The following is a 25,751-nucleotide window of genomic DNA, read 5'->3' on the forward strand; positions in this document are numbered from 1 at the left end:
CTAAGATACTGCAATGAAAAGATAGTTAAGAAAAGCAGGGAGGAGGGGAAATGGTACAAGTGGACATCTGAATGCTTTCCTGTGTGTAAACATGTGGCCAGCTATCACACAGGGTGTCAGAACGTGGAAATGGGTGGTGGTTTTCAGTGGTGGGTTCATGAAGAAATCCAGTTCCATTCTAGGTGCTGATAAAATCTCATTGCAGTGATGCCACAGCCCCTTCTAACTCTAAAAATATTCATTTCCACAATACCCTTTGAGCAATAAAAAACACCATCATGGTGTCACCTCTAGGGAGCTCAGAAACAGAAAATTAACCCTCCCCATCACTTGCACCTTTCCCCCGAGGTCCCACATGAAGAGAGGGCAGGGTTGAACTCAAGTCCCCCCACAGCCTGAGCCCATGGCCTAACCCCTAGACCTCGCCCCTCTTTAGAGCAACTGATCTCAGTAGAAAGTATGCTTTGCCATTGATTGCAGATTAATCCAATTTAAAAAAATTGCTGAAAGGGTTGTGCTTTCACAAGTGATCCCCATCTGGCTTTGATCTGGCTGCACCGCCAGCCAGCGCTTCACCACCACATAGCCCAGGAAAACTCACGTATCTTTGCAGCAAGAAGCAGATGTTTGATGAAAACAGTGCTGTTATAAACTTAAAGTGTTTACCTTCTCAGAAGCAGTGATTCAATGGGGACTTGCATTGGCAACGTGGAGCAGCAATTTGAAAAAATGCAGGGCATTACATCACTGTTATTATTTCTTTATGAATGTGAGTGGCTTTTTAAAGTCATTCTCAATGACATTGAGACTGCAGACAGTGCAATTCTCAGACCACAAGACAAAAAAAAATAAAGGCAGGAGGACAGGACCAAGTTCTCATGGTTGGCTGGACAAGGAGTCCTGTTTTATGCTTTGCACCAGGATCCATGACAAAAATGTTTTACTGCTGGTAATTCCTTACAGCAGGCTGGCACCAGCTCCCTCTCAGGAAGTCTGGCAGTGCATCTGTTCTCTCACAGAGTGGCATCCTTGAAGGATGTGAAGGCACTGTTAATGCTTTTAATTTTAATTTTTATATTGCCTGTACCATCAGCTTGGCTGGGGACGAGGAATGGGGAGTCCACCAAATTAAACGTGGGGCAGTCAGAAAGGAGATGCTGCACCTCCCCTGGAGAAAACAGAGAGCATCTGGCCTGTTTCCAGATCTCACAGCATTAACATTACATGGACATTTTCTTAACATTCCCATGACTTTTACAGTATTTCCTAAGCGAAAAGTCTAAGACCAAACTGTGACTGGTGATCAGGTCACTCGCCTTGAGCGATCAAAAAACCTGAACAAGTTTGGAAAGCAGCTGCCTGCAGTGACATGGAATTCGTACAAAGAATATCAGTAGGTGGTTTTCCTGGTTTCTTTTGAATTCATTCCTTTCTGACATATTTCCAGAAAATAAACTTTCTCTGTCCTTGTAGGGCGGTTGAGGCATGTTGGCATTTGAGGCTCATTTTGTTTTCCACGTGCAGTAACAGTTCTCCCACCAAGGATATGCACACACTTGATGGGAACTGGAGAAGGTTTAGATTGTGTAAATTCACCTTCTAGGTCTGCTTCAAAGCCCCATCATCATTTCAGTGCCTGGGAGGGCATGGGACATCTCTGTGGGGAGATGTGGCATGGGTTGTAGGAGGGATGGGCAACTACTCACCACAGAAAACTATGAAATAGGACTACAAGTTAGAAATCCTAATTCTTGTCATCCTGGGTGCTGTGCCTGGCAGAGTTTAGAGAGTGGTGTTGCTTTGGTGCTCAATAACCTGAAAATTGCTAGTGGGAACTAAAAATCCTAGAGCTTCCCTACTGTCCCAGTCTCATCCTAATTAGTTAAATTTTAAAAGTGTCCACTATGCTTAATGGGCTTTGAGTACCTTCTTTGCCTTTTCATTGCACACAAAAACTTCAACAGTTCTGATTGATTAGAAAAGGTGGGTGGACAAGATTAACCATTCAGTTTAACGCATGAAATCTGGCACAAGGACTTCAGGTACAGAAAGGCAGTTCAAGCTCCCAGAGACAGCAATCATACTGAAAATTCTTAGTAATATAACTATATAATCAAATAAAATGAGGGAGAGAGATCAAGTTTTCTTACTGACTCCCAGTGACCTCCAGGCTTGCATGCTCAAGGAGAGCTTTTTGCTGAGGAAGATGTCAGAATACAAACGCAATCTGTCTGGAGAGACAGCTCTCAATTTTTTGAAGACCACTGATAGGTGGAGATTGCAGTAAAAGCAATCTTCTCTAACGGAATGGACTGCAAAAAAATGTGTCCAATTTAAAAGCAAAAAGCGGATTTACCTTTCTGTGTTATCAAAAAAAACCCCACCCCAAATACTTCAAGGAAAGCCATCCAAATTCCTGAAATAAAAATATATTTATACAGACCATTATTAAAAACAACAACAACAACAAAAACAAAACAAAACAAACAAACAAAAAACCCTACTGGAGGCACTGAGTGATCAGCATTCCTTCCAGGGTAGATCTCTGTGCTTTGTAAAGCACATTTTCTTTATCCCTGATTGTATTAAACCTAGAGTACCAAATTTTTCAGATCACATGTCCTTGACTGTACCCTATAAATAATGACTGAAGTTCTGCTACCCCTTGTTCCTGGAATAAATTCCATATTTAACGCAAGGCAGGCACTTCAAAGACTGTAAGGACATTTTCTTTCTCTCTGCAAGTCATTTATCAGCATTCCTCCTGAGGAATTAATGGACTGCAGGGGATTCCAGATGTCTTTGGGTTGTCATGCTGCTTTTGCACTGAGCTGTTCTGCCCATGGCTGGAGAGCCACGATGCCAACCTGTTCTCCAGACAGCAACTGTCTGCCACCTTAGATGGCCCCAAACCTCACACAGGCTCACAAATTGCCTTAAATACTGAAGTATCATGGAAGAAAGAGGCCTTGGAATGCAATCTTTAAGTCATCCTAATAGAGAATATAAACACTGTCATTCCTATGCCACTAATTGTTCTTTCTTTTTACCACGGCACCAGCCAATTCTATTTTGCACTTAGCTTGTGGACCCGTCTGCTGCATCTGTCCTGCCTTAGTTCCATCACCCTGGAGGACTTTTTAAAGGAGAAAAACTTGTCTTCTTAACAAAGTAAGTAAATAGCAGAATCCAGAGCAAGTGTTGTAAGGGTAAACATGGCAGGAAGTGGTTTTTCATTAAATTTGGTGAACTGAGGTCTCAAGTCTGCAGCTGGAAACGAGTGTTTTACTTTTGCCTTTGGAGAACGGATGATTTCTGGAGGAGATGGAGGTTATTCAGAAACAGAAATGAGCGGACAAAAGGCATCCTAGGTCAGTCGAGCACACACCTCCCTTGCACAGACCACGCTGACCAGGTACAAACTGCCTTGTGACAATAGTCTGGGCTTCTGAGTGGAATGTAAACATTCTACCCACAGACACAGGGGCTCAGGTGTCCACAATCTGCAGCTGAATTCCACTGTCGTGGTTTGACTCAGCTGCCAAAACCCAGGCACTTACACAGGCAGATAAGATCCGATCTTTAGGAGCCTCTGGACAGAGCAGAAATCTGTTTAACCAGCTGGGCTGAAGTGTTCTGCTCCAGCTCCAGCTCCAGTTTTAAGAAAAGCTACTGAGGGGTATGTGTGAGTACTGCCTGGACTGGTCTTCCTCCTGTTCTATTACCCTCCGGAAGAGTCTAAAGATGAGAGGCCCTTCATTACTGCTGCTGGCAGTGTCTCCCTGAAAATACACATTTTTTTTTCCATTCATAGATATCTCTCCCTGCTTAACACCAGCTCCCAGATGGATCTGAGCTCCACAGAGAGGAGCCTGTAAAGGCTGATATTGTACAGTAGGTTTGTGCATGGGTGTGATTAGTCCGCAGATTTGGGGTTATTTCAACCCCAAATTATCAAGACTGATTTTATTGATTCTGTTGTCTGGTTTAAATAGCACTGATTCCTTTACTTGCTGGGCCTCCCTGTACTAGATTTAGAATGCTCCACAGAAGGGCAGAAAGTTTTATTAGGAAGTCCTCTGGAGGATCTGCCCAAGGAGTTTGGGTTTCTTTTGTGTCCTGTTGTGTTCAGGCTTCCATGGGTTTTTACATCTCAGGGAAAGAAGCATTTGATATAAGACATCATCACCTCTTCATGCCTGACAAAGACTAACTCCTGTGAGCAAAAAAGCTTTCCATTTCCACAGGCTTTTAACGACTGCCAGAGAGAGAATGTTGAGGTAGGAGGACCTTGTCCTCACACGGTGGATGTTTGCATGTTGTGTGGCTAGACAGCAGCTGCAGAAGTAAATAAGAAATATGTCATTCCATTCAGAACAGACATTGGCAGGCAATGCTGTTTTTCAGTGCTCTGCCCTTCAGAGAAATGCTTGCCACTTATGCAGCCGAATTGCTTGAAAGCATTCTGTAAATTGTCAGAATATTATGTTAAAAGACAAACACTGGCACTTCACAACCTTTTAGATATGCCAGCAGCAGATGAGTTAAGGCTACGTAAGTATTTAAAAATGGTGATTAATGTCAGAACTGCAAATCGTATCTGAGAATGAACAGTTCTTGAGAATTTAAACACTGTATGTACAGTGACCTTGAATGTTTCCCTGAGCCTTGAGGTTCTCCCTTTAAAACTGCTTCCCAGCCTCTTTGTGTCCCTGTCCAGGGAGATAGTAGATTCACAAACTGCAGTAATTGAAACCAGTGTGAATTTCTTCAGCATGACTAATCTTTACCATTTCTTACCAAAAAAAAAAAAAAAAAAAAAAAAATCACTCCCAGCCAAGATTTTATTAATTTTAATATGAAAACATCCACACCTATCATGTCTCCCCTGAGGTCGTCCCAGGCTCCTGCAGAAATGGAGTCTGACTTCTATTGCTTTGGCTAGAGGCTGAGGATGTGAATTCCTCTGATTAATTGCTTTTTGGATAACCTACAAAGTACCAGAGGTCAGACTCTTGGCCTGGTAACGTTGCCTTGGCTTGGTGCCTCCTCTCCCATCGTGGGGAATCCCAGGAGGAGAGTGGTACCAGCTCGTTCCTCACTTCAGGCACACACATTTTCTCAGCTGCTGCTACCAATGGCACAGTCTCTGCCTATCAACAAATCTAAAGTGCCACCATCTTGGGTAAATCCCACCCCAAAAAATGTGATGGTCTGCAGCCACAAGGTTGCCATGTCTGTGGCATGTGGGGTTGTTCAGGTGGATACTGAAGAAAAGGAAAAGCAGGTCTCCAAATCATCACTGGCCTGCCTCTCATCCTGCCTGTGTGATGCTATCACATAAACTCTCTAGGGTAAGATCATATTTGCCTGGAGGTGCAGGTAACTATCCCTAAAAGGTATATCCTGCATCCTGAAATTCTTTGTTCTGGAAATCATCACCCGATGGTGCTGCTTGGAGGAATCTCCCCCACCAATTTATGGAGACTTAGACAAGGAAGGGAGGCACGTGTGGAGTTCTCCATCCATGTTACCAGGAGGTGAATCTTTCTCTCTCCTCAGCAGAGCCTCACACCCTGTGCACATAGTGCTCGGCAGAGGCACGGCTGCTGTCCCCAGGTAAGGCCCTGTGACTGTTTCTTTTCACTAGTGCCCCAGAAAAGGGCAGATTTGTGGAAATAAATAAAGGCAAAACGCTGATGAGCTGTTAAGGCACTCCCAGGGCAGGTCTGCAGAGGCCCTGTGGGTTTTTTCCCTCACTCAGAGAGCCCAGGAGGTTTTGCCTCCAGCGTAGGCTCCAAGCTACAGTTGGAGGTGGGAATACTCCCACAGACCTTGCCTTCCAAATCCAAGCTTCTCTGTTAAACAAACTGCATCTAAATCAATAAAAATCATTAACGAAAAAGAACCATCACACGTTAGACAATAGCCAAAAAAAACCACACCCCAGACCCCAAACCTGAAACATTTTCCTCTCTGAGGGGGAAGGCGCGGTGTGGCTGGCGTGGGGTTTGTGGGGGACAGAGCAGTGTGCCCTGCTCTGCCAGGCAGCCAGGCCAGCGGTGCCACCGTGCAAGAAGGAGCATCCAGCTGCCCTGGGGTGACCCTCCCCGAGCCCAGGCTAGGGCTGATGTGCTCTAGAGGGAGCCACATCCGTCCTTGCTCTCCCCAATGGAGGTCACCAGCTTCCCAAGCTTTCCAGGAAAAAGAGGGAGTGGCCGCAGAGGCTTGAGTTACTGAGCGTGGACCACCTGGGAAAGAGAGTGCAGCCAGCACTTGTCCCACCTCTAGGCAGTCCACAGGAAGGATTAAGGGATGCTGAGTTGGCTTTGAACTCCCACCCAAACTGGCTTTGAAGAAATGGAAGGGCAGGCAAGTAAACGTGCATGTTCTGATAAGGAAAAACGGCAATAGCGTTTCTGCATTTCAGTCTGCAGCAGAGGTTGGTTCAGGTTACAATATTTAGATCTAGGCTTGAAACACTTCAGGGCTTGTGTCTGTTTGGGGGTAGGGGACTGCTTTCAAAGCTCACACCTTGACCCAGGTTTTGACTGAGTGCTCTGCAAATTTTATGTGTTTCTAGCTCTGAAAGAGAAAAAAAAGGAGGAAAGAATTATCTCTCTGCATTTGAGAAAAATCATATTAATAATGCCACCACTATTTGATGATGGGGAGGGGAAAAAGCCTAGTCTCTTGAAAGGCAAAGTTGGGAAACAGCTACCTTTTATTTCAAGGAATCAGATTCATAAATATTACAGCTACAAAACACAACAGCAGCCCAAGCCCTCCACATAAAACCTCTTGCATTTTATGCCTCCTTTTCTATTTCAGGTCCTCATTTGCCTAATTACTTCTCAGAGGCTGGCAGAGATTTTCCCTGCAGCGCTGAGCTCTGCTGACTGCAGAGACCCTACCTGGCACACTCAGTTAGTGCGTCAGCATTCTAGGTGGAAATGAATGAAAAATCAATCAGGGCAACTGCAGTGGTAGCATATTCAACTCTAACCTACTTTGTGTATGGTTTCAAATATTTCATTGTGTGTTTAGGCATCTTTTAAAATGGTAAGTGGATGTGAAGTGAGATTGATCTTCCTAGTCAGCCTAATAAATGTTTTGTCATTTTTACCTCTTAGCTCGAGCAAATTTGCCACCCTGACTGCTAAGTTAAGCTGCAGACTTGATTGAAATGCCAAAACCTACAAGAAGATTGTTTTAATCTTGAAAACCTATCACCAGCAGATTGCATCATGCACTGGATACAGATACAGTGATAGAGCTTTGATTGTTTTAATTGTATTTGCAGACCACATCTAGAGTACCTCCGGAAAACCAAAAGTACACCAGAACCTCTTTTGAAACACGGGTACTGCTCACTGTGTGGTCTTGCAACGAGTTTGGTTTAGGAATATTTGTCTGTGCATTTTTTTCTTTTTTTTTTTTTGGTTGCATTTCTGCATAGGCAGAGTTAAATATGGATTGCCAGTTTCATTTAAAGTCCACAATAAAAAGGTCCAGTATTCATGCCTAAAAAATTAGTAGCTGTTGCAACTTCTTTCAGCTGAGTGGGTTCAATACATTAAAAAACCCTCCTAAGATCACTGCTCTAACAAGTTGTGCAGTGCAACACTGTGCAAGGTTTCCAACAACTCACAGTCCTCTTCCTATGTGATGCCCTTACAGTGAAGAAGATTCTTTTGGCCGTAAAGATGAAGAGTCTACTTTTTCTGGTGCTGATCTCTGTCTGTTGGGCTGAACCTCACCCTGGCAATTCAAGTCTGGAGCATGAAAGAATTGTTCATATTCAAGGTAAGGAAATAAGTGAGAAAATAAAAATATCCTCATATTGCTGTGGGAAACAGAATAATGTGCTTAATGATCCTTAATTTTTTTTCTTTTTTTAATGCTGTCACACTGGTTTTTGAGTACTTGTATTACTGGGGACCAAATGTTTTCTTTTCTGGTTCTGTTGTATTATTACTGCTCCTAAGGAAAGTGAAAAAAAGAAAGTTGCACTGTTTAATAGCACTTAGTCACAACCTTGCAAAGGTTAGTGAGTAAAGTACACCATGATTTAAGACAAAGAGAAAAAGCATGCATCCTAAAGCCATAAACAACTGCAGTGGGCTGAAATACTTCAGTTCATTGTGGAATAGATTTGGTTTTAAGAGGTCTGTCATACATAGTCTTCCACAGTACAGAAATTTATTGCTGTGTATTATTTTAAAGGGCTGAGCACATCAGAGGTCATAATTGGGCAATGTAAATCAGAAAAAAAATATATAGTAACTTACCCCAAAAGAAATGTGCTTTTCCTCATACCTTTAATTCACACTAAATATTATCCTGGCCTTCTGCATAATCCTGTTTGGTTCATGTTTGAGTCCCAGAGATTACAGCTGTGGCAGGATTTGAGTCTGCAGCACAATGCAGCTGTTTTTTCAGTCCCAGCTTCAGTCGTTGAGGGTTATCCTGCATAAGAAGAATCAGGGGTTTTATGCAGTAAGGACAGGCAGAATGAACAGGGATTTTCCTGCTTTCACTCTTACCTTCCTTGAGCCTAGCTAAAATTAATTTTGCAAAATTAAGGAAGGCAGAATTACTGTCCCCACTCCCTCCTTCCCTCGCTTTCTCTCTCTCTCTCTTTTTAAAGTTTGGTTTCTTTCTCTCAACAGCCAGCAAATTGTGCTGTTTGAGTGTTTGTGTAAATATTAATTCCCGTACTAGAGCAGGTTACCAGGGAAGGCTGAACATTTAGGAGTTCACAGGAAAGCCACACAAGTTAAAGGCACCCTGCACCTATTAAAAATGGATTGTCAAGGTCAGACAAGGAGTAACAGATAGCTGCTCTCCCTCTGAGGAGACTCACAGGATGAAGGTCAAATGAATGTGTGATGTCAAAATGAACTGCTCTGAGATGATGAACACTTGTTTCCCAGGGCAAATTTCAAGCCAGACATCAATGTCTAATAAACATATATTCTGCCTTTTCTTTCTATAATGCAGCTGTTTATCTCTGAGCCTTATCTTTTTGGAAAATTAAATGAGTGGAATAGTCGGCACTTTAGTGTAATTCACAAGTGTCAATTATTACTAACCCAAATGGCTCAGAGCTGGCAGAAGTTTCAAGCTGAACCATTCCGCCTTCCCATGAAAACTCACCTGTACCTCAAGTTTGTTCCCTCAAGGAAAGCTGGATAGAGATTTAAATGTGAGCACTACCACGAGCTCTGAACACCAGCTGGCTCAGGCTCTGAAATGCACAGGCAGACCACAAATCAAAGAGGCTGAAACTGCTTGGGACTTGGCATTTTTGTTCCTGACTTTTGCCCTTCCTCTCTGCACTGTGGAATCCCACCAGGGCTGGGATCCCTCTCTGCCCAAGGCTACATAAGCAGATACAAATCCCACACCTGGAGATGGGATGGAGATCAGGGAACACCGTGGAACTGCTGTGTTGTAGCCTCATTCAAAAGCTGGTTTCTTATCACATTAAAAAATCCAGCATCCGTCTCCACAGCTGAAATCCAAGTGACCTGTAGCTAAACTCCTCCTGGGTTGCATCCCTGGGAATGCCTTGGAATTACAAAAGGTGTGTGAATGTTGTGCATGTAAGTGCTTACACAGAGGTGAAAGGGATTTCCCGAGGCAGAGAAGGAAACTGTGCTATATTCCCCATTCTTTACATCATGTAATCTCCTCTAGGCTGAGATTAATTTTTTAAAAAGCTGAGTTTCAGATCTCCTTCCTGCAAAAGAGTTCTGCACCCTGCTTTTCTGATGTGGAAAATGCCCTCCTACTTCTCCATGTTTATTTTATAGTCTTACTCTTCTCCTGCTGTTGTCCTTTGGCTTCCTTTTTTTTCTTCTTTGAGGTTTGCTTTAAAACATTATTAAGATAACACTGTATCCCCACAGCTATCACTGGAGTGTACTTTTTCAAATTCTTCTCTAAGTGTATAACCTCCTGATTGCTGTACCAACTGGGTACTGTAACCTGATAATGTCAGGAATTCATCTTTCCACTGGCTCTCATCCGAATTCTTACTCCTTGAGTGCACCCAGCCAGGACTTTATTCCAGATAAAGTTCTCATTTGGCCTTAATATTTCTGTTTTCCAGTTAACAATGCTTTGTTCTTCAGACCTTGGATCAAATTTGCTGTTCCCAGCTGTGCTGCAGTGATGATCAATAGTCTGTGGCGATAGATGGTATTTAGCAGCCAGTCTCCCTCACTGCCACTTGAAATTAACAAGTACAAGCTTCATATTAATAATTCCTAATACTAGACCTTAAAAAGCTGGGCTGTTCATTCAGCATTAAATGTTATCCAACTTTTTCTGCCCTTCTTTCTTCAAATATTCTAAATATCCTAACTTTCCTCCCTTCAGTGCTGCTTAATAGGCGTTGTGAAAATTTTATTAATCCAAAAGTCACAATTAATGTATAAGGTAAAATTAGTGGAAATATTGAAGAAATTGTAATGAAGGCAGTTCACTTTTTTCATACATTTTTCCATATCACTCAATTCCCTAAGCTCCAAGCAAATGATACTTCACATTCCTCAGCCTTATACATTTGGTTTTATTATGCATCTGATATCAGATTACTCTGACTTTCTTTGGTGAGTATCTGCTTCATCTTATCCCTCTTTATAGTACTGACTGTATTCCTGCTCAACAATTTTCCTTAAAAATTTGTTCTAAAGTCCTGTTTGCTGCTGAGGTCAGACTAGTTGGCTGGTTGATGGTTGAATTACTTTCTTGATTTGTTATTTTCTGCTATATTTCTTCTGTATGTGTTATTTTGCTGCTGTCCAGGAACACCTGGTAGTCTGTCCTAAAGTGACAGATGAGGTCGCACCTCGACCATCAGGTTTGCCACACCCAGTGCCTGTAGGTCAGGGTACCCCAATTTGCTGCCCCTCCATCAGTGTGAAATCTCCTGACACCTCTCTCAAACTCAATATTTCTCAGCCAGAACAAACAACATTTCATAGGTTCTGCTGTTCTGCAATTATACTTTGCTTTCATGGACAGAGAGCTCTGCCTTTCAAATGTCCACTCTCTGGAAAACCGTTTTTCTTTATTTTTGCTAAACACTTTGCCAGTCTCTAAAACTGCAGTAGACACAGTTCTGTGTCTATATTCTCTTTTAAATACCTCAATTTTTCTCAGAAATTATTTGCTGCTTTCATCAACAGCCCTGTTCCTGTTGACAGTGTCACTTCTAGCTCCTGGTTCTCTCCTTGCTGGCTAATACACTCAATTTGGACTTGAGCAAAATTTCTCATCTGTGAGACAGTTTCACCTCCCTACTTTTCACAGTATTTTCATCTTATTTCCTCCAGCCCTATTGCTTTGTTTATATATTTTTTCTCCTTTTGGGTTTATTCCAATATCAATGCACAAAATTTATAAAATATCTAAAGCTGTATTATATGTCTTCTGTGGCTTTATTTTCTTTGCTGAAGCCTGTGGTGGATTTCATGGTTTTGGTCAGGGTGCTTTGTTATCCCAGGCTGCTTGACCCTATCCCCTTCCCCTGGTAGTTTGTCATTCCAGTCTCATTTTTAGGATAACAAAAAATAAAAAGAGACAATTGTATTTCAATAAAACGTGTCATCCCCCTCGCCCCACACCCCAGAGAAACTCCATGTGCCTTAGGGGGTACCAGTTTCACCCTTCAGAAAAAGCCACATACATAAATGAAATAATCTGCTGCGGGTGAAAATGGGACTAAAGTGTACCCACTCCACATCGAGGCCCACAGCAAGAAAACAACACTGCTCCCAGCATATCCATGTAATCAGAGACTCACACTTCTTCCTGAAGATTTGCAAAGTCTCTCTGACCCCTCACGAGAGAGGAGGACTCCTTGCAGTGCTGACTTTGCCCATCTCTCTGATCTGCTCGTGGTGCTGCTCGCTGACCAATTATCCAAAGAAAGGCAGAGCACCCCTCAGAGATAAGGGCATTCCCCTGGGCATAGCTGCCCTGCAAAGTAAGCAGAGTTGGCTAAGCCACCACAGTAATTGCTGAGTTAATTACCTAAGGGGACCCAGAGCCTTTAACACGATTCCAGTTTGTTCAGGTTGTAGAAATACAAGGAAAGGCAGTGATGGGAACACAAAGGTTGGTTCCTGGAGGATCAAAGTTCACATTTTGGCTTTCCTCTGAATGTAAGAAATTTATATTATAGAGTATTTCATTATGTTTGAGGTGCAAGAATGCACCCCTTTGCCTGTCAGGATCTCTGCACAGATTTATTTATGCATACCAAAAAATACCTCAACATGGAATGAACTGAAAACTTTTTAATGCTGCCCAATTGAAACAAGCAAACAATAATAACAAAAACCCCCTAAGCACACACAAATAAGTTAAAGCAAATAACCAATAACAAAAGCAGAGGGAATCTTTGACCAACTTATTCTCCTGTATAATGAGTTTTATCTACACTTCTTTTCCTTCAAAACAAGCCAGCACCAACAAGAAGCTGCACAGAGTTTATGGACCAGCCAAAAACTTCTCCTCTGACCTCTTACACTAAATCTTATCTTCTCAAGTTAATCTTATCCTGAGTATCTTCATGCCACTCCACTTTACTTTTGACTTCCCTCATTCTTACCACCTTTCTGCATCTTTCCATTTTCCATGATGCTGCCTGGCATTTCTCTCCATTTTCTTGCCTTTCTGTTCTCTACTTTATGTCCGGGTTTTTTTCCTTGCCTTTATGTTTTGACACTCAGGACGATTTCGATGCTGCCACGATGCACTGTGCTGTCTCTTCTTGCAATCGAGCTGTTTCTTTGATTTCCATACCACCTCCTTTCCTCTTCAGATCGTGGCCTCTTGCACCAGCAGGGGGTAGAAATGTCAGCAGAGAGCAGCAACCCCATCTCCTGTTGGATGGTGCTGTCATCGAAGGCACCCTGGGCTGCATGTTCTGGTGCAGACCTTAAGTGGTAGGTGCCAGGATATTTGGGTTGGGGAAAGAAAAAAAAAAATTGTTACAGAAACACAAGGATTCACATGAAACATAAATTTAAATCATTAATTTGCCTTTGCTGGTTACATCAGTGAAACTCCATATTTTTATATGTAGCATTTAAGGGCGATTAAGGAACTGGAAGAGTTCCTCGATGTTTCTGTGCAACAGTTTGGTTTTGTCAAACAGTCCTAATGCCACCCATGGAGATTTACTTCTGTGAGGAACGAGTGCCGAGAGGTTGCCTTGATTTCTGCTCTGTTCTGATCTCCATGAGATTTATCTATACCCAAGCAAACCACACTTAAAAGTTATTTAAGGCAATAATTTAGAAAAAGCTGAAGTTTGTTATTTCCCTGATGGTTTTATGTGCTCTTAGGTCTCCTAGAAACCTAAACCTGACTTAATATGTCCTCTTTAACAATTCCCCTCCAACACGTTACTCAAGCTGAGGAGATGGAATCAGCTGAAAAATGTTTTTCCTCAGCCTTGTAATGTCTTCGTTACAAAGACAGATTTCTTCCCTGCCATACATAAAACAGGTATTTTTAGCTGTACTATTATTTGGAAGCTGAAGCTTTTAAGTGAGATTTATCTAGCATTTCTCCTACCGATTTTATATCAAAACTTAGAAGGAATGTGTTGGGGGTGTTCTACCCTGCCTGTTTGGAGGCAGGAACACCAGAATTGGATCCTTGCCTTCTCTTTCTCATGACACAGCAAAACTGCCTCAGTGCTTCAGCCAAAAAAGAGCATCTTTTAGCAGATGATACATAAAAGATTTCAGATTTTTTTTTTCCCAAAAGGAGAAGTAAAAAGTTACTTAGTTAAAATACAGATAGAAAAAAAATCTGCATTATGTGCAAAAAACGTGTCTAATGTTCCCTCATGTTTTTCCTCAGGATTCTTTGAGTAATACCCCCATAGAACAGTGCAAAAATAACTCAATTCTCTACATATTACAGCAAATGGGAACTGTTGTTGTCACAAAATATTTATGATTTTTAAGTAAATATTTTCGATAACAAAAATAAAAATTTGAGGATAACAAAACTTGCCACTGCTGTATGAAAAGTGAGGATATCTTATCATGAGCTCAAGTCCCTGGTAGCACTGCCGGAAAGCCAGAAACAATTCTGTTTATTTAAAGCAGGATGGCACAGGGTGTTATTAAGCTAAGGGCTTGCTAACAGTGTGGAACATTCAGGCAATACATGAATTTATCTGACAAAACACTTCTGTGTTGGCATCCCTGGATTATGATATTTTTTTTCTGCCTGTAAAAATGCACATCTTTTCCTCCACTGTCGCTTTGCAAGGCATTCCATGAAAATGCTGGAATAATCAAGTTTTGTGGCCAGCTCAGCATAAGATTGTGGATACTCCTGGTGGAGAAAGCAGATAAAGCTGTTTGCTGAGGGTTGTGGTGTGACTCATCCTCTCTGCCCCACACTGTGTTCTTGGCCCTCCAAACCTTGCCATCATTCTGGAGTGCAGACGCCAGTTAAGGGAGAAAAATTTAAAAAGGAGCCCGGAAGAAAACCCCACAGCAAAAATAAAAGAAAAAAAAAATAAAAACCAACAAAAAACCAACAAAACAGACTGCAAACCAAAAATCAGCCCATGACTAAAAAGACAAACAAACCTTAAAACATGTCCAGCAGTAAAATTTGGAACTAAACCAACAAGGCAGCAGGTGAGACTGAAGTGAGAGCTCCAATAGAGCAAGTCCTCCTTACTGTCCTTGAAATGGGCACCACACTGACCTACACCAAGGCTAGAGATGAGCACACCAATGACCACCAGGAGCACAGGAGTGCTCACTGTGCAGCTTTCAGGCTGTGCAGGCAGAGAGCAGGAGGAGGACAGAACAGGTGCTGAGCCTGCTGCCACCTGTGTCTTACTACTTAAGGTAGCAAAATATCCTTTCCCCTGCAGCTCATACCAGACTTGGCAGCACTGAGATACAGCAAAGCCAGTCTGAAAAACAAGTTTTTAAGTGAGTTTTCATTTTTGTCAGGCAGCCTTTCCCTACAGCTTGGGGAAAGCAGCTCCCAGAGTCGTGTGTCATCCTGCCCAGCTGGGCATCTTCTACACCCTGGGCAAACTCTGCTTCAGCTAGCTTGGCTGCTTCTGCACTGTGCTGATTTTGTCATCCCTCTAAGTGCACCAAGAGGATTAACAAAAGGCCACAATCTGTCAGAATCAATAGTAGGGAAGGAAGAGTGGAAAAAATACAGCAAATTAGTCACCAGCACGGACTGTTTTTAGCTACTGTCTTTGAGACCATGCAAAATATGCCTGGAAGGCTGAAAAGCCTCACCTGGGAAATGTTTCTTATCCCAATTCTTCCCTTGGAGCTGAAGCCAGAGCCACAAGGGTGTTGCCACCTCTATCCCCAGCAGAAGGAGCAGCTGGAAAATGCCCAGCACTGCCCATCCACCATCTGAGGCTCGGGAGTGACACATGTGAGCTGCCTTGTCCCCTGCAAGGATCGAAACTGTCCTTTTTGTAAGGGCAGCTCCTTAATGAGGGTTAAACCCTCTTTAATCTGGGGGTTTCAGAGTTTACAGTTGTTTGGCTGTTCACCTCACAAATTCTCTGGTGGTGCTTCCGAAGTAAGCAATTCTGAGGAAGAAGCGTTATCCTCCTCAAGTGACACGCTGCGCTCTGTGACCACACCTGGGGGTCCCATCCTTTTCCTTCTTGCAGTCATCTTTCAGATATTCCTGCCATTTAGAGACAAAAATAATTTTATTCAGAAGGATTGGCCTTGTCAGAATGCCCAGAGGGAGCTACTCTGACCACTCTTTAAATCAGTGTCTCCCCCATCTCCTGATCACTGTTTCACAACAGATCGGTCCTTGTTTCACTAAGACAACCCAGGAAGCAGACTTCATTGCTTGTTTGAGCTGAGTTTCACAGCAGTCAGCCAGAGACAATTACATATTGTAAAGGAAGAGATTCTGGCCTGCGCTGTGTTTGGTTTCTTGTGGGTTTGGGTTTTTTTTAATTCATCAGCTCCAGGAAGACCAAGGGCATTCATTTTGCCACGCTCCCAAAAATGTGCAGCTTAGGTAGATTTGGCCCTGGCTCTCACTGGCTACTGGATAATAAAGACCTCTAGGCCTCTTGCCAAACCTCTGTCATCTCATTTTTAATCCCAAGTCCCTTCTGCCTTCATGTCTTCTAGCCCAAATTGTGCCTCATTCCCCAATCTGACATCTGGTTTTCCTCGAAAGCCAGAGATCCTTCCACCTCTCCCAGATCTGGGAGAAGCACCAGCAGAGATGTAATTTTCTGCCTCGCTGTCCTTCCAGTGAGAAGGGCACATCATCCCATTTTCTACAAAAAAGAACTGCCTTTTACAAAGCTTGAGGGTGGAGGCACATTTCAAGTGTCACGTCTCCCTTGGACCCCCCAGAGAAAAAGGAGACATTCCAGGATGAGAAAAGCCATGTTTCCCTTTCCTTTACCCAGGTAACCATCCCCTCTGCTCTTTACACCTACAGAGACTCAGGTAATGGCTGCTGCAAAGGGCCGGAGGAGGTGGGAGGCACACAGCAGGGAGGAACATCCTCAAATTAGGATGCTGACGCTGGAGTCAGAGGTGACAGTGCTCTGGGCAAGCCTCCAGGCCTTGCTGGCACAGGCACAGTTGTTAGAAAGAGTGAGCATTAACAGCCTGAGTCAGACTCTCCCTCCTGCCCCAGTCCTTTCTGCTAATATTTATTAACTTGACTATTTCAGTACTAAAGACCCAGCATAGCTGAGCTCTGAATCAGATTTCTTGGTAATAACCACCCCAAAGCATAACATTTCTCCTCCCAAGGTGGACAGAAGGCTGTGGAACATCTTTGTCCCTGAAGAAAACAGGAAAATTTGCAGACAAACTGTGCTGGCTGTCTTCACTTTCTTCCTTCTCCTCCTCCTCCCCCGGTGGAAACTGCTGGTAACGCTTTCCAAGGTGCCTTGCCTCAGATCACCTCTTTCCTTGGATGCTCTCCTCTGAAAGGGGGAAGATGGATTATTGGAGCATCCCTGAGCCTCTGGAAAGGAGGGCAGTGAAAAAGAACATCAGTTAAAAGGGGCTGCAGGTGATCTGCTCTGCAGCACTGATTTTGCACTGGGCAGGAAGGTGAAACGCCTCACAGCGCTCACATTTGTTCATTCCTGAGGAAACTGGAGCCCTGACTTGTGCAGGTAACAGCTATGCTCTGGACACATCAGCCCCTGACAAAGAACTGCACCTTTGGGACAGCTGTTTTCCTCAAGCAGATGTACATTTGCAGTCAGCAAGCTTGTCTTTGCAATTACCAGCCCCAGACGTGTTTGCATAATCACAAAATGCTGCATTCCCTGGGGTGCAGCTCAGTGCAGTGGTGGTCAGAGAGGGAAATCCAGCTGAGGCTGCAGTTTAGGCAGATATTTCATTTAACCACAGACCTGTCAACAGGACTCAGAAGCCTGGGACTCTCTGGAGACACCTATGATCTAAAACTCTCCTGCACACCCCTCATGGCCGTGGACACACCACCGATTCCTGCAGTGGAGAGACAGCTGGAGGGGTGGGATAGACATTGCATGGAGAGCTCATCACCTAAACCTTGTCTGTCAGCCCACATCCATCCCAGTCCTTCCCTGCCTCAGCCATCCACATCTCCCTGGCTGGTGGCATTTTTGCATCAGTTTTGTCTGAACCAACCCAGATTCATCCCCAGCAGAAAACTGCTGCTTGTCTTCACAGGGTCACCCTCTCACAGCCTCTCTTTTTGGGAGCTTATCCATAGCTTCTGCTGGATTTAGAGAGAGCCAGACCGAGCCACGGAGTTGGGAATCACATTTCTAGGCAGCTACATCGACTTGCTGAGCATGCATGGGGGATTGCAAAGTCCTTCCTCACAGCCTGTGAGTGCAGAGTGAGGCTGGTGGTGCTTTCCCAGAGAGCTGGTGATTTACTGGGGGTTTTGGTTTTATTGTCTCAGTGGTCAAGGACACCAAACGCAACAGGAGCGCTGAGCTTGCTCAATCAGTTTTGCAAACTTCACATGAGATGCCCAGCAAGAGATACTGAAAGGAGGGAAAATTCTCACTTTTGGATACATCTGCTGACTACCACATGAAATCTGCATTTTCCAGGGTTTTCCCAAGGCAGCACGGCCCATAAAAGCCCCAGAGACTCAGGGTCGGAAGCAAGCACCTGCTCCAGCCGACTGTCCTAAGCAAAATGATTTCACCTGCTAGCAGGAATCTGGGGTGAGGAGGAGAGGAGACAGACAGCACATACAGGTTTGCTTGAAAAGTGAGATCAGAACATAAGTGTAGACGGACGAGTTCGGAGACAGGACGGTGACGGGGACGAGAGATCTCTATAGGCAGGTCTTGGGACACATGAGGTTTATTGCAAAGGGCGTGGGTATTGGGGCACTCCTCAGAGCTGCCAGACTGTGCTCTGAGCAGGCCCAAGAGAACAAGAGAGTAAACGGGAGAGAGAGAGAGAGAGAGTGTAAGAGCAAGAGTGGAAGTAAGAGCAGGAGTGGAAGTGTCTGAAGTCCTGGTTACAATACAATAAATCATCTTCTGTACTGAATATTCTAATTGTCACTAACCAATCTAATACAAGATACAAATCCTATAGCATTTACATACAGCCTATAAGAGTTCTTATATTACCATAGAGTGTTACATCTTAACTTCTAAAAACTACTCTTTGGACCCCTTCTGCTGAGCTAGTAGGGTCTGCTCTGACCCTTGGACCCGCTTGCAAGCAGAGGGTATTGTTCCATCAAGAGGGGATTACCTTCAGTCGGCCATACCATTGTTTTCCAGTTGTTCAGTAACTAAGACTTGGTATTTCAAAAGTGGCTTTCATTTCGATGTTGCCTGTAGTTTTCATATTCCCAAAATCTTTTGTCAGGCAATCATATTTATAAGGCTTTCCTATTTCATCTTCCCCAACACATAAGAGACAAAATAGTGACAAGTTTTAAGGAAATCAGAAGAAGAGATGAGGAAAAACCACATTGGGATGATGAAGAGTGGGCAGCAGAAGATCAGATTTTCTGTTTGGTGATAACTGGACTTCCTTACTCTGGTCAGAAGAGGAACTCGTACTCAAAAGTTAGAATAAAATACAAATAGAAAAGGCCTGAAATGTCTATTTGAGAACTGTGCTGACACTTTTAATATCAGTATGAGTAATGCTGTTTGATACATTAATGGTTTTTCTGCTTTGTGAGTGGGATTCTCTGCATCCCAGACTTCGAGGAGCTTTGTGTCCTGCTGCCTGAATAAGCTAAATCCCTCGAGAAAAATTGAATTATGAAAATAAAAAAGAAAGCATTGATAGACAACTCTTGAACAAGCCACAGAAAAATATGGGATGTGTTTGGGGGCCTTTTATGGGTGATGACATTCACTCACCAGCTGTACAACTCTGTAAATCTATTTACACAACTCCCTCTTCATGACTACGGGGTATATGTGATGGCCTCTGCCTTTGTGGGGGGCACAGAGGTACTTTCAGCTGAGCAAATAATTATTTATAACTGGTTTATAAACCTTATTACTGCACAGGTCCAAAATGACTGCAGGGAAGTGATCCTGCAGATGTAGTTGTGGTTGTTACGGCATTGACCACATCCGTTTATTAAAAAGAAGACTGCAAACTAATTCTTGGGGGTTTTTTCCTATGTTTTTTCTCCTTAAATGCTACAGAAAACGGGCCCCGTCTCCTCGTGGTAGCAGAGCAAGCTAAAATCTTCTCCCACCGCGGCGGCAACGTCACACTGCCATGCAAATTCTACCACGAGCACACGTCCACGGCCGGCTCAGGAACACACAAAATCCGCGTCAAGTGGACCAAACTCACCTACGATTACCTCAAGGAAGTGGATGTGTTTGTGGCCATGGGACACCACAGGAAGAGCTACGGGAGCTACCACGGCAGGGTGTCCCTGAGGGAGAGCAGCGAGAACGATGCCTCACTCGTCATCACCAACATCATGCTGGAGGACTACGGGAGGTACAAGTGCGAGGTGATCGAAGGGCTGGAGGATGACACGGCAGTGGTGACCCTCAATTTGGAAGGTAGGTGACACCTGAGCTACACTTTGAGTCAGATTTATGTGGTGTTGAGGAACATGTGCTTTGTTTTTACCTCCTAGAGCTGCTGCTATTGTGTTATCAGTGATATTGTATTGTCACTGATGTTATCAGTGATAACAGCAAGCTGAGAAGCAGAATTCGTTGTGCTCTGGGGAATCTTGGCCTGACAGCCCATGAGAACAACCATAAATTGGAAGAGCATTAGGACTACTATAACTTATGCTAGCCTAAGGAATATTCAGGTTCCAGCCAGACCTGGTGTGAGAGGAGCCAAGAAAGGATGAACAAACACAGGATCAAGAGGTCCACATGTTTTTAATTTGCTCCTGTTGTCTTGCGGAAGCCACTGCATCTTTTTGCCTAGGTGAAATTATATTAAATTCCTCCCTAATAGTAACTTTACAAAACTTCAGGATATTTTACATTATCCAGAAAATACAAATCTTCTTGCAAAGATGAAAAATGTTACAGTAGTTGTCCAGAGACAGTGGGTTTGGGTTTTTCCAGCCTTATAATTACATAAATTAGATCTTTATATTGCCTGCCAAGACAACTTGTACATGTATTGTCTACTCATTTTCTTGAGCATTGTTCTTGAAAACAGCAGAGTAAAAAGCATTGGAAAAGTAGTGAAACGGATTTAAAGAGGACAAAATTTCAGCTTTCCTTACTTCTTGAGCAATTCAGATGCATTTTATGAGTTTCCATGCATGTAAAAGAGTGTTTGGCCCTTTTTGTTTCCCCAAAGCACTGCACTGAACACAGAGGTAATTAAAAGTTTCATGATGACCTATCACATACTCTCACACTTACCAGCAAGTGTGTGCCAGAGGGATCCTGAGAGAGGGAGAGTAGAGGAAAGGAGGAAAGGAAAGGAGGAAAGGAGGAAAAGAAGAAAAGAGGAAAAGGAGAAAAAGAAAAGGAAAAAGAGAAAAGGAAAAGGAAAGAAAGGAAAGGAAAAGGAAAAGGGGGAAAGGAAAAGGGGGAAAGGAAAAGAAGGGGGAAAGAAAAAAGAGAAGGGAAGGGAAGGGAAGGGAAGGGAAGGGAAGGGAAGGGAAGGGAAGGGAAGGGAAGGGAAGGCTATTTATATACAGTTACCCTGCACAATAAGACTGTCTGAGTGGTTCTTGGAACCAAACAGATGTCATGGGCTTAGTTTACTTCTTTATCTATTCTTCCATTCCTGGCTGGAGGCCACAGAAACTTCCTATTTCTAAGTGCAGAAAGACCCTGCCCAGTTTCCATGCCAGCAGGGTGGTGCATTTAGGTTGCTCCATCCCACAGAACTCGTCTTCAACAAGAACATACCCTGTTCTTTTCGAACTTATGAGATAAAGAAAAATGGGCATTTACAAGTTCAATTTAAATTCTGTAAAGCAGTTATGAGTGAAGACAGAATTGAGCTGGAGGAGAAAACTCTCTATTCTTCTCTGCTGGCCAAAAGCTCTTGTGTGATCAGCCTTCCCTCCACTGGGGCTGCTCAGCCACTGAAGGGAGAACAGCTCCTCTTGGCAGGCTCAGCTTCGCCTGAGTGACACAGGGCTCTCCTCACCTGCCCAGCCTCTTGCTTCCTCTGCAGCAGAAGTTCATTATTTTTCTGCTGTTAAAAGCGAGGGGGTTCTGCTGTGAGTGTTTCCTGCTGTGCCTGGGAAGGGGAGATGCTGATGAACATGGAGGCAGAAGAGGTTTGCCTGAAGCTTGGTACAAATGCTTGTGCACATGCAGAAATCCACACTTGAAAGGCATTATTTGATTGATACTACAGTGAGAAAGCAGTGAGAAATCTTTTCTTTACTGCATGCAGTAACATGACTAAAATAAAGGAGATTTTCTACCTTTTTTACTGTTACTGTTTTGTAATATAGCACCAGCCTTGGCTACAAGGCCAGGGTCTCTCCTCCAAAATAAGGAAATTCATAAGTAGAGAAGGAATCATATTTCTTCAGCCAAGTGTGTTCCAACCTGTGCTCGAAGGAAAGTTTATATATTTTAATCAGTGCCTGGCTGACATAAGGAACAATGTCTTTTCAATTATTTTTGTCACACAGGGGACAGGTGTAAGACTGTTTATTTCTGACAACATGGAGTGGTGTTTCTTAAACTGGCAGGCACATTTCCTTTCAAAACCTCATGGTAAAATGTAACCTTCCAAGTGAGATAGGAGTGGTGAGAGTGTCTGTGTCAGTCCTGCTTGTGTCAACCAAATCCAGTTATTTTGGGTCTATGGCACACTGAAGTTTCCTAATAAAAAGATAAGTATTAAAATACACTAACATTACAATGGAGGTATAGAACAGATAGAATACATTCCTCTGCTTGCATGGCCCTGTGCTTATTTGTTCAGCTCACCTGCAGCTTTTTGTGGTTCTGGCATTAATTGCCATTTAATGTATTTGAGCAAAGCAGAACAGATTGGGGGGGAAAAAACCCCCACAATGTTTGGACAAAAATTAAAATACATCAACCCATTCTAACATTCTACATGTGGTGTAAATAATCAGGTTAATCTCACAGTGGGAATGACTTGCATCAGTAGCCTGATGTCCTGAGGTGGTGGCCTTAAGGATGTTAATTGGCATCAAAGCCATTTACACCCAGGAGTGCCCAGGAGCGGTGCAAAGCAGCTGATGGCTCCCGTGTGAGCTCCCCGTGCAAAACCCATGGCTGTGTATCAATATCAAAATTGTTGACCTCCACCTGGATGGACCCTTTTTCTTCTCCCACTGTGATAGCATTCTATTCTTACTAGCCTTAAAGGCCTTCTGGGATTGTCATTAAATAAAGCATTCATAATAGCTGGGCACTTTTAGCTTTGAAAGAAACACTGAAATTAGATTCAGTCTGAGTTTGTTACACACTTTACATTTTTGTGATATGTTTTCTTCATTTTTCTTTAATTCAGAACCACAATATTTTTCCCCTAGACTAGAGAGATTGTGCTGAGCACCAGCTAAAGCTCGGAACTGGAACTCATTTGTGGTTTTCCACAACCACCAGCTTAGGATCTGTTCAGGCTATTCATTTTCATCCCATTTGTAGCCTGAAATACAAGAACCAGTCTAAGGGCTCGGGAGGGTTGTGCAGGGCACAGCAGCTGCAAGAAGTGTCAAGTACTGAGGAAAGCAGGACATTCTTTATGGAGAATCAACCTCATTGCCAAAGCCATTTTCTCTCTCTGAACTGGCCTTACTCTCCTCCTGCACATAAAATATGGATCATGGGTTTTACACTCTTTGTTCAGTGTTCTGAAAGTCAAAAGCCTGACATATTAAAAGGTCTCCAACAGCAGGCAGATACTGTTGTCCTAGTCATAAGCAAAGAATGAATTGTTAGCTTACATTAAATTTTCTTTAGGGCAGCTTTTTACAGTCCTACACTAAATTTTCTTTATGTTTGTGCCTTACTAGTTTATTTTCTCATGAATACCTGGTCCTGTAATGAATCTCACTGCACCGGGTTTGTGAGCTTGACCTCTCAGGCACGTGAAGGTTCCAGCCCTCAGCTACTGCTCAGGCACAGGTTTTGTGTGCCTTTATTTCAGGAGAACCGTGGGAGAGGTGACAGAGAAAGTGGGACAATGCTAAACAGCCAAAGGCAGATTTTTACTATTAGAGTTTTTTTTTAATGGTTTCTCTCTTCAAAGGGAGGTGAGAGCTGAACATGCAAAGTTTGCAATACAGGCTATAAAATAATTACTTTTTACTTCCAACGCTAGTGGGAATTTGAAGATCTGCTTAAAGTCATTAAAAACCTCTGTAGAAAGCAGCTTCTAGATAGAAGCTAATTCTTTGTGTGGCTCCCCAAGAACCAAAAACCACCAGCATTCATGTTCTTGCTTCAAGGTATGTTGGCCTTTAAGTCCAAGACAGAAATAAAAACCCAGGCCTCCCTTTCAAAACCAGACTCTTTACTTTAAAATAGCTCAAACAGATCCATCAGCCTCATATAAACAAATTTTTCCAAACTGTCAAAACAATCATTTTTTAATCTGTTCATTTGGTCTTCAGCAGGATATAAGCAACGAAACCAATAGGAAGTCAACTCCATGCTCTCAAGAGCAGGAGAAATCAGATTTAGCCTAAAAATGTCATTTTTCTTTCCTCTGAGTGTTGCTGTTACATTCATGCACACACACACACACAAAAAAAAAAGCTGTTTCAAATATTCTTTGTGTGATAATCTGTTCTGCTCTGTGGTGAAAAACCCATTTTATAGGATACAGTTTTTGTGGGCCCCTAGAACAGAGCAAAAAGTCTTGTAAGACCCAAGAGAGGGTTGTCAAGAGTAAGTCATGACAGACCAGTGCGATTCCTTCTGTGACAGGTCATTGCAGACAGAGCTGTGTTTGTACATGCTCTGAGGAATGGTCCTTGAAAGATGCAGGTGAAATAAAAAGTTTAAAAAAATATCTGAAACTGACAACCCAAAAGGAAAGTGCTAAAAAATTTAGAGGCAGTCAGGCTAAGAAGAGCAAAGAAAGGCAACAGTCTCCAAATTTTTTATAAAGGCTGTAGAAATACAAGGGAATAATCTGCCCTAGCCCAGATCAGTCTAGTTTGTGTGTTTCTATTTGTTGGAAGTAAGCAACCCCACTGACAACGTGGTTATGGGATGCTGTGGGGTCGAGGAACGCTACTTCAAGGTTCAGTTTCATTTTTGGGGAGTTTGATACCTGCTGGCTGGCAGTGGCTGAATGATCAGACAGCTGGCAGTCCTGACAGGCAGGAAAATGGGGATGGAGACTCTGTGAAAATGAGGGGCTTACTGGTTTTTATGGAATTTTAGGAATCCAGCATGGAAAATTTTGCCATCGAGTGTATGCCAGCAGAAAACTGTACCCTACAGAACAGTAAATAGCAAACCCTACTGTTGCCCTGTGTTTACACTGGTGGCAAGAAAACTTACTTTGCAGTTTTGGCTAAAACTGAAGAAGCCTATTTCTTTACTCTGTCTGTGAAAAGATCTTTTTTTTTTTTTTCCCCCATACGGATCAACAGAAACTCATGTTATTTTGTTCCTACATGTCAATACTCTTGCAACTGCTAATTGTGGGTGGTGCTGGCTTAATTAACAGCCATAAATCATTACAGGAGTTGAGCTTTTTGAGGTTGTTTCCTCACCTTGTTGGGTAAATGCTACAACTCCTTGCACTGACAGTGTGTGTGAAGCCGCTGAGTAACTGCACTGAATTTTAGGGGTTATCTGCAGATAAAACTCTGAAATACAAATAACACAAATAAATTCCCCAAAAACACAGTAACAGGAGAAGACTTGTACATTTGCACACGTGAATGAGAAATCCATAGAAATACTGGTGTTCCTGTGAGGAGGCTATATAACACATCCACTTCTGATTTGGTAGAAATCCCAATTTCCGTTACAGGATTCATTCTCTAGACTGCAGTTGCTTGGTCACAGGTGCATACATCCCCTCCTCTCTCACTAAAAGATTCATTCTCTGCCAAGCTGATGTGTCTCAGGTTGTTCCTCTCTCTTTTGGGGGGCAAGGGGGTGCTTCCCTGGGGGCAGAACCTATTCCAGAGAACCATGGGTTTGGGAGAGCAGCCACACCATGATTCCTTATATTGGAAATTAATATCCCCACTGAGGAACCACACGGGGCTCAGCTGCTTCCTCAGGGTAGGGAATGGAATCACTG

At 43.1% G+C, this 25,751-nt stretch overlaps 1 protein-coding gene across 3 annotated transcripts in view; it reads left to right on the forward strand.

Annotated features, from left to right (window-relative positions):
• HAPLN1 (hyaluronan and proteoglycan link protein 1) overlaps positions 1 to 25,751 on the forward strand; it is a 59,555-nt gene that overhangs the window by 19,452 nt on the left and 14,352 nt on the right. For all 3 annotated transcript variants that reach the window (XM_042023049.1, XM_042023050.1, XM_042023051.1), the window contains exons 2-3: positions 7,681 to 7,806; positions 19,703 to 20,074. In XM_042023049.1, the coding sequence (XP_041878983.1) occupies positions 7,707 to 7,806; positions 19,703 to 20,074 (472 nt within the window). In that variant the 5' untranslated portion in view covers positions 7,681 to 7,706. The remainder of the gene's footprint in view (positions 1 to 7,680; positions 7,807 to 19,702; positions 20,075 to 25,751) is intronic.

The sequence above is a fragment of the Corvus kubaryi genome, unplaced genomic scaffold (assembly GCF_017639235.1).
Source record: "Corvus kubaryi isolate FWS band 111438036 unplaced genomic scaffold, C.kubaryi_AGA036_p1.0 37236, whole genome shotgun sequence".
NCBI classification, from domain to species: domain Eukaryota; kingdom Metazoa; phylum Chordata; class Aves; order Passeriformes; family Corvidae; genus Corvus; species Corvus kubaryi.